Source organism: Capra hircus, chromosome 29, assembly GCF_001704415.2.
Source record: "Capra hircus breed San Clemente chromosome 29, ASM170441v1, whole genome shotgun sequence".
NCBI lineage: Eukaryota > Metazoa > Chordata > Mammalia > Artiodactyla > Bovidae > Capra > Capra hircus.
This window is the reverse complement of record NC_030836.1, coordinates 46,451,639-46,462,783: the sequence shown is the minus strand read 5'-3', so window position 1 is coordinate 46,462,783 and position 11,145 is coordinate 46,451,639. Positions and strand designations below refer to the sequence as shown.

The following is an 11,145-nucleotide window of genomic DNA, read 5'->3' as shown; positions in this document are numbered from 1 at the left end:
GGCAGGAGAGGTGGGCTGTCTGGAGAGCAGAGAGCAGCTCTAAGGGTGAACCAGGTGGCTGGAGGTGGGGAATGTTCTGGAAACCAGAGAAGTCAGATGTAGGAAGGCCAGGCAGGCTCATCATTCTGAGGACTCTGCCTGGAGAGCAGCGAGGAGCCATGAGAGCTGTGTTGGGAATGCAGGCCTTCTGGAATTATCTGCCTCCACACTGTCCCAGGAGCAGCAGGAGGCCCGGGACAGGCTGAGCGGTCACAGTCTTGCAGGAAGGAGAGTTGGGCTGGGCCTGGGCAGGTGGTGGGGCGCTCCCACGGTGGGAGGGGGTGCTGACAGAGGCCCCAGGAGCTGGAGGACCTTGACTAACCCCCTCCCAGGTCCCCAAGCAGCACGGCGTGCCCAGAACTCCCAGGACTGTCTTCAGCCATAGACCTGGGCCCTGCTGGCCACCTGCCACACTGCCTGGGGGTGACAGTGGGTGAAACACAAGAACGGGCAACATGGACACACGTGTGAAACACTCGAGTGTGTGTGTCACTCCAAGTGGCACGTGTGCACAGCACCGGAGCATGCAGAGACCCATCACACAGCTGTCAGGAACTGCATATTCCCTACACGGCGGCCCTTTTCTCAGCTGGAGATGGTTCCCAGGTTGCCACAGCCCTGGGGAGGTCAACCCCCTCCTGCAGGTGGCCCTCCAGGGTGGATCTTGGAGGTGTGGAATCTCACCTTCCTCTCTGGACTTGGAACTCCTCTTTGTGTCTTGGCAGCTCTGACGGCCTGAAGCTTTTTCAAGGCCCAGCCCAGCCCTCATCCTCTTTGAGACAGTCTGAGAAGGGCTGGGGATCCCCAGGGGCCACCTGGTCCCTCAGTGACCACAGCACAGCTTTCCTCTCACCGTGTTTATTCGTCTCAAGAGCAGCCCCTCTCCCGGGGGAGGCTGGGCTCATATTTTGCGGCTTCCAAAGATGGGACGGTTCACATGCTCCGGGGAGGCCAGGAAGGCCTTGAGCTTGGGCCGGGCGCTGAGGCGGGCCACGTAGGCTGAGAGCAGGGGGAAGGGGTCCAGGCAGCCGGGGACCAGAACCTGATGATTGAGCAGCAGGTCCAGCAGGTTGTAGTCGGCGAAGGAGATCTGCAGGGCAGGGGGTGGGAGGGCCTGAGTGGGATCAGGAGAGAGGGGGTGTGGCTGTGGGGGCAGAACACTGGCTGCTCCAGGGAGCCAGTCACGGCCTTGCTCTGGGCCTCAGTTTGCCCATCTGAGAAATGGACCTCCGATGGCTGGACCCAGTGCTCACCTGGTTGCCCACGATGAAGGCCTGGCCCCCCTGATTCTGGGACAGCAGGGTCTCGAAAGGCTTCAGGTGTGCCGGCAGCTCCCGAACATATTGGGCTTTGTCCTCCTCCTGTGAAAGGAAGTGATGCCCGCGGCGGTCTGCGGTGGGCCTGGCCCCGGGCAGCCTCCCCGCCCCAGCCCTGAGCGCCGGCCCTGGCGGCTCACGCGCTTGTGGTGGATGAGGTGGCTGCAGCGCCTGCGGAGGTCTTCCAGGCCGTCGTTCACCATGTCCACCAGTGCCGCCTCCCGCTCGTCTGTGCCGTAGAGCCCTGCGTCAGCGGCCGGGCGGAGGGTCAGGTTCTGTCCGGCCTGGGGTCCAGCCCGCTCAGTGCTCCCCTCTCCCCACAAACCTGAAGGCCTCAGGTCTGAGCACCCAGGTCCCCTGCGCTGAGGAGTCTGCTCTGCCCAATTCTGCCACTCCCGTCTCCACGAGCCCAAGGAAAGTACCCAGCAGGAGCCCAGGCGCTCGTCTTTGAGACCAGACCCTGGTCCCTGGGACTTGGGAACTCCCAGCCCAAGCCACCCTTAGTTCCTCCTCTAAGCTGTCCCCCTGCAAGGTCCAGCCAGGCTCTGATCGCGCCTCCCCAGGCCTGAGGGGTGCCTGCTTGTGGGGCCTGGCCAGAACTCGGCTCTGCAGACTGGCATGTCCCTCTGAGTGCAGGACTGCATGGGGCGGGACAATGAGAGGCAGGCTACACTAGAGGCCTCCGTCCTCTCACCCTGGCTCTCGAAGAAGTCAGGGTAGGCCTGGGACTGCCTGTTCCCACTCCCCTTCCCTGACCTCCCTGATGTGGGATCCCCTTCCCGCATCCTCTTGTACCCACCCCCCACCCCCCAAGCTGGCTGAAAAAGAGGCAGTCACCTCCCCAAGCCACATTCCTGCCACCCGTGAAACAAGGCCACAGGCCTGCTCATTGTGTGCACCAGGCTTTGCAGATCAGGTGAGGCTAGGGCAGGAGGAGACCGGCCTTGAAGCTCCTGGTCACACCCACAGTGACTCTAGACTACAGCAGCATGTACCATGTGGTGGCCAGTGACCACCTCTGAGCTGTCACGCAGGAAGCAATGAACCCAGGAGGGCTGCCGGCCCAAGCCATGTGGTCCCTGCCCCAGGGGGACTGGAGGCCCCAGCTCTGAAACCTAGAGCCCTCCTAACCCAGGCCCTGCCCCTTCCTCTAGGGCCATCTGGCCCGGGCCCAGCCGTAGGACCAGTTCCCAGGACATCTGGGGGGGACCCTTAAGGAGCTTTCCTGGACTGGGCTGCCTTCAGCCTCAGGACTCACCAAAGGAGCGGCCCAGGTGTCGCAGGATGGCATTGGACTGGTAAAGGGTGAGGTCTCCGTCCTGGAACTTGGGGAGCTGCCCGTACAGCTGGGACGGGTGGGGCACGGCTCGGTGAGGGACACTGAGCTCAGCTGCCCCCTCCTCAAGGGTTGCCCCACCTGTCTGGGCGCCGTCACTCACGCAGGAGGCCTTGAGTGGGCCCTGCAGCCAGCTCTCCTTGGTGACCACCTCCTCCTTCCAGCTCTGGTCCTGGTCGGCCAGCAGCATGCGCAGGGCCTCGCAGCGCCCTGGGGGAGGGGAGGATGGGGCAGTGGGGGTGGGCAGAGACCCCAGCCTCGCAGTAGCCCCCTGGGGAAGTCAGGAGTGGGTGGGAGCTGGATGTGGAGACAGGACACAGACTAGATTCTGAGCCCGCTGAGTAGATATGCAGCGGATAAAGAGTGGAGCCCCCGGCCCCCACAGCGTCTGGGCCAGGGGGACAGGGTTGGAGGCCCAGCCCACTTCGTCCCAGGGAGGGACCCGAGAGGGAGGAATAGAGCGCACCGCCCGCGGGCCCCCCGCCCCCACAAACGACGCCGCGGCGGGACCCCAGTCCGCGACCCCGCCCGGCTGCCCGGGGTCCCGCCTCCGCCTCGGGCTCTGTCCAGACTGCGCGTCCTGCCAGGGGCCCTTCGCCCTCCTAAAGGAGCAGCGGCCGCACCTCGGGTCGGGAAGTAGACGATGGTGTAGGGCGGCACTAGGGGAGGCAGACAGACCGGACGATGCGGGAGGAAGGACCCCCAGGGGCTGGCAGCCCGGGGGTCAGGCCGCCCGGGGGTCAGGCCGCCCGGGGAGGGGGGTGGCCCGCCCGGCCCCTTCCCCCACCCGGTCCAGACCCTACTCACTGGAGGCGGCGGAGTTCTAGTGTGGCAGGAAGTGGGGAGGACCCGGAGGCCGTATATTTAAGGTCCTGCTCCACCCCGGCGCCCCACCCCGGGAATCCGCCGAGTCACCGAGCGGATCTGGGTTGGGGCGAGGTGTGGGTGTGGTGAAGCCGGGCGGAGGGGCCCACCGGCTCTCCGCAGCCGTGCACCTTGCCTGCTGCGCAGTGGTTTTACAAGAGGCTCCCACACTCAGCACCCGGCCGCCACTACCCGCCTCCTCACCGCACCTGAACACAGCATCCTCAGGGCCCCCAGAGGGCCAGGACTGAGCGCCCCAGCACCTGCACACAGTAGGTGCTCCATAAATGCTTTTTGCTTGAATGAATGCTATTTCAATAAACACCCATTTCCGCAGCCTCTCTCCTTTATAATAATAGCAAAAGTCCTCAGGGACTGAGGGCTGCCGCTGAGAAATTTACGCCTATTACAGCCCTAAGACTTGGTCCTGTTCAGATCCCATTTTACCAAGGAGGAAACTGAAGCACACAGTGATGTTCCCAAGGTCAGAGGGCTAGTGAATACGTCGGGTTGGATTCAGGGCATCACTTTCAACCCTCAGTGTCTTCTGCAGGGCCTTGTTATTTGACTACATCTAAGGACTCTGTTGGAGTAGGCAATGGCAACCCACTCCAGTGCTCTTGCCTGGCAAATCCCATGGATGGAGGAGCCTGGTGGGCTGCAGTCCATGGGGTCGCTAAGAGTCAGACACGACTGAGCGACTTCACTTTCACTTTTCACTTTCATGCATTGGAGAAGGAAATGGCAACCCAGTCCAGTGTTCTTGCCTGGAGAATCCCAGTGGCGGTGGAGCCTGGTGGGCTGCCATCTCTGGGGTCTTACAGAGTTGGACATGACTGTAACGGCTTAGCAGCAGCAGCAGCAAGGGCTCTGTAAGAGGCTTCGCCGGTGGCTTAGTGATAAAGAATCCGCCTGCCAATGCAGGAGACATGAATTCAATCCCAGGGTCAGGAAGATCTCCGGGAGAAGGAAATGGCAACCCACTCCAGTATCCTTGCCTAGGAAATCCCATGGACAGAGGAGCCTGGTGGGCTACAGTCCATGGAGTTGCAGAGTCAGACACGAATCAACGACTAAACAACAACAAAGTGTTCTGTACTCTTCAAATACAGGCTGAAGGGATACAGGTGAATGGAAAGACAAATGAACTGGAGTGAGCAAGACTTTCTGGGCCTGGGAGGGCTGTGTCTTTCCAGGCGGGGCCTGTACCAGCCTCCCTACGGGCCCATCTGCACCCGGAGCCCGGTTCTCCTGGCTGCCCCTTCCTGGTGCTGGGGGTGGCGGTGGGTGGGGTCCTCCTTAGGAACTGGCGCCTGACTGAGCCTGGTTTTCCCAACAGAGCCACCCGAAAGAGGAGGCTGTCCTTCCCCAGGTGCAGAAGTTCCCAGCCCAAGCATGGGAAAACCCCAGGCAAGCCCGATTAGGAGCATCCCTGAGCCTCATGGAGCCCACAGCTGCCTGGGTCTGGGAGTGGGTGGGGGAGGTGGCCCCAGAGCTGGGATCTATCCCTGACTCACAGCTGCAGGAACATCTGCCCAGCACTTAGTAGCTTACAAAGAGCTTTTGCATAAATGGTTTTATGTTATTTCCACCGCAGCCTGGGAGGAACGGGGTCATGTTCCCATTACGCAGAAGAGGACACCAAGGCTCAGAAAGACTCAGTTACCCGCTCTGGCCTGGCACACCTGTGCTCCTTCTGTGCACAAGCATCACACACCTGGGAGCTTGGAGACACCCTGCCAGCCAGCAGGCCTCCTGCTAGCTCACACCCTAGCCGTCATGACGGGCCCACTGGGCAGGCCTTAGCACCATGCTGCAGTGTTCTGTTGACTGCTTTTACCCACAGTCCTCTGGCTCCCCCAGCCCAGCCTGTGGTCTAGCTTTGTGGCCACCCTGGGGCCTCTTCCTCTGAGGCCCAGAGCACAGCTTTTCCAGTTGCATGGGGCCGGCAGCTTCCTGTGTCCATCCCCCACCTCCAGTCCATGTATATGTCAGCTCCTGTCTTTGGTGGGGTTTAAAGTATATGTAAGAGCTTTATTGGTACACAAAATTCACCCTTGCAAAGTGTATGTTCTGTGGGGTTTGGTATATTCAGTGTTGTGTGATCATCACCACTAATTCCAGAGCATTTTCATCACTCCAAAAAGAAACCCTGGACCCATTAGCCATCACACCTCATTCCCCCTCCTGCCATCCCTGCCTGGAGAATCCCATGGATGGAGGATCATGGTGGGCTACAGTCGCAAAGAGTCAGACACGACTAAACGACTAACACGCACGCACACAATCTATTTTGTCACTATGGATTTGCCTCTTCAGGATATTTCATATAAATGGAATCATACACAATGTGGCCTTTCATGTCTGGCTGCTTTCTCTTAGTATAATGTCTTCAAGCTTCATCTATGTTGCAGGATGGTTCAGGACATTTCTATCTATGGCCAAATAATATTCCATTGTCTGAACATACACATTTTGTTTACCCATTTATGTATTAATGGACATGTGGGTTGCTTCATTTTTTTACTGTTATGAGTAACACCTTCCCTGATAGCTCAGTTGGTAAAGAATCTGCCTGCAATACTGGAGACCCTGGTTTGATTCCTGGGTGGGACGATCTGCTGGAAAAGGTATAGGCTACCTACTCCAGTATTCTTGGGCTTCCCTGGTGGCTCAGCTGGTAAAGAATCCGCCTGCAATGCGGGAGACCTGGGTTTGATCCCTGGGTTGGGAAGATCCCCTGGAGAAGGGAAAGGCTATCCACTCCAGTATTCTGGCCTGGAGAATTCCAGGGGTCACAAAGAGTCAGACACATCTGAGCAACTTTCACTTTATGAAAGTTGTAACAGTGCTACACACAAGTTTTTGTGTGAACTTATCAATTCCCTTGGGTATATACCTAAGTGTGAAATCGCTGAGTCATGTGGTAACTCATTTTGAGGAACTGCCAAACTCTCTTCCAAAGTGGCTGCACCATTGTATAAGCCCAGCAGCAGCCTATGAAGGTTCCAACTTCTCCACATTCCCACCAATGATTGTAATTGTCTGTCTGTTTCACTGTAGCTATCCTAGTGAGTGTGTGTTTGTCTTAAGTGATATCTTACCACCGGCCATGCCTGGGTTTGGCTTGTGGGGAACAGGGTAGAGAAGGAACCATCATCTTTGCCTTTAGGGGAATCACAACTCAACTCAGAGTAGGAGGAGATAGACACAAGTCTTATTTTTTTTTAAGAGATTCTTTTTTTTTTTTTTTCTGGCTGTGCTGTGGAGCATGTGGGACCTCAGTTCCCCAACCAGGGATCAAACTCACACCTCTTGCATTGGTAGTGCAGAGTCTGAACCATTGGACCACCAGGGAAGTCCCCAAGCACAGGTCTTTATTCACACATTGATTAGTGTGTCTCAGCAATGATTGGACTGGACATAAGGGAAGACACTGAAACAAGTGAAATATGGTCTTTACCCTAGTGAACTCTTTGACTAAAGAATCTAAGACCTTCAACGGCAAGTCCATCCACCCAGCCATCTCTCTGCCTCCACTTATCTGTCTGTCCATCTATATACCCATCTACCCAGTTATTCAGTTGCTAAAGAATCCACCTGCAATGCAGAAAACCCTGGTTTGATTCCTGGATCAGGAAGATCCTCTGGAGAAGGGATAGGCCACCCACTCCAGTATTTCTTGGGCTTCCCTTGTGGCCCAGCTGGTAGAGAATCCACCCACAATGCGGGAGACCTGGGTTCGAACCCTGGGTTGGGAAGATCCCCTGGAGAAGGGAAAGGATCCCACTCCAGTATTCTGGCCTGGAGAATTCCATGGACTGTATAGTCCACGGGGTCACAGAGTCAGACACAACTGAGCGACTTTCAGTTTCACCCAGTTATTCAGCCATTCAACAACCAAACATTAGACCAGTAGTCCATCAAAACATCTACCTGTCCATTTACCCACCATCTCATTTACCCAGCCACTACTCATTTACCTGTACAACCATCCTCTACTTGCCTGTCCCTCCATCTTTTCATTCACCCATCTATCCATCCAACCAACCATCTGTCTGTGAAACCATTAGCTGATCAAATCATCTACCCATCCTTCCATGCAGTCACCCAACTGTCCATCCATTCATTCATCCAACTTCCCATCTGTCTACTCAACTATACATCCCCGTCCATTCATTCATCCTTCCATCCATGTCTGTTTATCCATCCAGCTTCTCAATTATTCATCCTTCCCACCACCAACCATTCAAACCCATCAAATCATCTGGCAACCAATCCAACCACTCACTTATCTACCAAACCATCCATCCATTCATTTGTCCACCACTGATCCACCTGTTCATCTTGGACCCTGGAGCCAGACATGAAGGCTTTGCTTCTTCATTGAAAATGCTTCCAAAAAAAAAAAAAAAAGAAGAAAATGCTTCCAGCCCACATACACTGACCAGTGATAGTCCCCACTTCTTTGGCTTATACTTTGGGACACATTTCTCAACACTTCCCCATCTTCTTAGGAGGTTATTTGGATATGGATTCTTTCATCTCATGTGACATCCACAGTTTTTTGAGCCCTTCCAACATGCCAGGAACCTGATTGGTCTTTTATCATTTAATTTTCACAAAGGCACCATGAGGCAAATACTAGGTCAACCCCTATTTTCCAGATAAGGAAACTTTCTTACCCACTTTCCGTAAGGAAAGTAAGACTCAGAGAGGTGAAATACCTTGTGTAGGGTCACACAGCAAATGCAGGGGAGACCCCAGGCCTGCAGGTCCATTCTAAGACCATGCAGAGAACAGGAGAATTCTCTAAGGGATGTTTGCAGTCCCGCTGGGGATGCTGTGCACACCTAGCCTCTGGGAGGAACTGTGACCCAGAGTGCAGAGGGACTGAAGGGTGCTGAAGCTGAGCCTTCAAATGGTCAACATGAATGGTCACAGTGAGCCACCCTTGACCACTGGCCAGCATCCACTGGCCTCTCAACCCTGGCCTTTGCTCAGATTCACTCAGGGCTTTGTGGAGGCTGTTCCCTCTGCCTGCAAGTCCACCCACCCCTCTTCATGCGGTCACTGTCAACATCCCTCTGGTCTCGACTCACAGGTCACTTCCCCAGCCCCTATCGCATCAAGGTCCCCACGTTCCTCCTCTGACAGCGGGTCAGGCCCTTCCCTGCGCTCACCCCTCCACAGCGGCTCTGGGTTTGCTGAAGGTGCAAACCAGGTGGGAAGTCCCAGGAAGGCGCACATTAGGGGGTCCACAAACATTTGGTGAAATCGAGTCTCCTGGGAGTTTTCTCCTACCTCTTGCGGCCTTTGCAGGGGTTACAAGCCCTTCCTCCCTCCTGAGGGCCTCCACCCACAGACCCTGCTGGATTCTAGCGCCTTGGAACACCCTATGTTCACAGCTGGTCCCTGCTAGGGACCCTGGGACTCACCCAGGTAAACATCAGTGGGCAATGCCTAGAATGCTGCCTATCCGCCCATCTCCCCCATGAAGACTTCCTGATGCCTAGGTCCCTGCCCCAAAGCACTTGGAGACTGTCTCTTGGCCCTTTTCTGAATTAGATGTGCCTGAAAGCAGGTCCCTCAGAGCAGACGGGCTCTGTCGTGTTGGCCCGGGGCTGGGTCCCAGCAGACCTTTGGTGTTTGCAAAAGAAAGACATGAATGGATGGCCATGCTGTGGCAAGAGAGGCCAGCGCCACCAGCTCAGGTGGCAGGTGCTTGGTGGGATCTGGTTCCCTTGGACAAAGGCTGGTGCGGGAGGCAGGTGAATAAATCATGAGGTGCCCGGAGCAGGGCTGGGGCAGGACAACTGACCTCATTCTGGGAGGTGAAGAGCCTGCAGCTGGGTGGTAAGCGGGCTGGGGGGAAGAACCTGGGGGGAGGGGCGCACAAGAGGCCGCTGCAGGCTGCCTGGCCCACCCCCACCCTTCTCCCCGAGAAGCAGGAAGTTGGAGGTCGGCACAGGTTAGGTGGGCGGTGTGGGCGGAAGTGAGGTGGTGGACAAGTGCAGAGATACCCCAGGGCTCTGGGTCGGGGAAAGGGGGCAGATCTGGGATGGGGCTTAGGGGGATGGTCTTTCCAGAGTCCAGGAGCCATCCTGAGAGAGGGCATCCTACGGAGAACAGGAAGAGCAAGAATGCACAGACAGAAAGAGGGACAGACCGATGTGGGAAAGAGTCTCACCCAACAGAGGGAGGAAACTGACAAAGAGATGGGCATGAGCGGGCAGAGGGACCCACAGGGACACAGCTGGGCAGATATCAGCAGGGGGCAGGGGGCGGAGCGAGAACAGCACGTCAGACAGACACAAAGAGACCCCCTGGAGCAGAGGGGCCAGGGAGGGGCAGAGAGCAACACAGACTCAGAGGCAGCGGGGCATATGGGGAGATGGGCAGAGAGGCCGCTGGGATGCGAGGAGCCCTGGGCACGGTCTGTGGCAGCCTGAGCGCAGTGGGTGGCGAGGCAGGGTTCCAGGGAGGGGCTGTGTGAGGGGCCCAGGGGGCTAGGAAAGATGGGGCTCTTTGGAGGGCCTGGGCGCACCAGCCCCTGGAGCCGGAAACAGGAAGAATAGCAGGGACCCTGCGGGGACCACCCCCACAGCTGCCCACAAGGCCACCCTCCCGCAGGCCCTGGGAAAGTACCCCTCAGACGGCAGGAGGTGCCAAGCACTCGTCTCCATGGCTCTTCCCCGGGGCCCAGCAGATGGCAGCCTCCCCATGGGGGACCCCACCCCCTCTGAAGTCACGCCAGGGCCTAGCCGGGCCCCTGCCAGCCCAGCAGCCACCAAGCGGCGGGCGCTCCTCCGGGAACTGGAGGCTCAGGTGCAGGCCGCCTACGGGCAGGTAAAGGGGGCCGGGGTGTGGGGTCATCCTCAGCTGAGGGCACCGTGAGGGAACAGCGGGGACCCCACGCCTTAGCTGGGGCCCCACAGGACAAACCCAGGGCTGAGCCCAGGAAGGGGAGCTCAGACACGCACTCTGATGGAGGGGCCAGCAGCCACTCAGCTGCCCAGAGGGAGGCTGGCATCCCCCCCAACCTCTGCCATCACTGAGCCCTGTTTCCAGCCAGCAGAGCCCAGAGTCAGCTGTCCTTGGGTCCTTACTTAAATAGTGGGGCCGGGGCAGGTCCAGGCAGGGGTGCCGAGAGCAGGCAGGCTGGGCGGATGCTCTGAGGTGACAGCAGGGGTCCAGCAGGGAGGGGCAGGTGCTTCCTGGGTCTGCCCTTCCCTGGAGAGATGACCCAGCCCACCCTGGCAATTAAGGCACCTGGCTTCCTCCTCCCAGGTCTAGGCCCTGCTTCTGAAGACATTAAATCTCTCCAGATTGGGCCGGGGGGAGAGAATGTTGGAGAGGGCGTGTCTGCAAGACCCTCAGGAGTAAGCATGGGGAAGCTGTGCCTTCCGGGCGGGGGTGGGCCTTGCGCCCCAAGTGGCCACCCTCACCAGCAGAGATGCTCAGAGATAATCCCAGATTAGGACCCAAGCCCCTGTGCCCCGGGCTCCCCGCCTGCCCACCCGCCAGCGATCTTCCCCACAAAACCCTCGGAAAATCCCCTGCAGTGATCTCAGACTCTCACTGGGAGCC

At 57.8% G+C, this 11,145-nt stretch overlaps 1 protein-coding gene across 2 annotated transcripts; it reads right to left on the bottom strand.

The window, feature by feature from the left end:
* LOC102184041 (glutathione S-transferase P) lies at positions 882–3,597 on the bottom strand. Of its 2 annotated transcripts, XM_018043049.1 has the most exons (7): positions 3,499–3,595; positions 3,315–3,350; positions 2,795–2,901; positions 2,614–2,701; positions 1,496–1,599; positions 1,293–1,400; positions 882–1,129 (listed from the first exon to the last, which is right to left on the bottom strand). In XM_018043049.1, coding segments are annotated over exons 1-7 (633 nt in total). In that variant the 5' UTR covers positions 3,500–3,595; the 3' UTR covers positions 882–940. The 2 variants fall into 2 exon arrangements, with proteins under 2 accessions (XP_017898538.1, XP_017898537.1); XM_018043048.1 differs by having other exon boundaries at positions 2,614–2,901; positions 3,499–3,597.

What these genes read in the sequence shown, in the direction of transcription:
- LOC102184041 (XM_018043048.1), bottom strand. An exon ending in ACCTCATCCACCACAAGCGC is followed by an intron (nt 1,401 to 1,495) that starts GTGAGCCGCCAG and finishes TTCCTTTCACAG; the next exon opens with GAGGAGGACAAAGCCCAATA. An exon ending in CCTTCATCGTGGGCAACCAG is followed by an intron (nt 1,130 to 1,292) that starts GTGAGCACTGGG and finishes CCTGCCCTGCAG; the next exon opens with ATCTCCTTCGCCGACTACAA.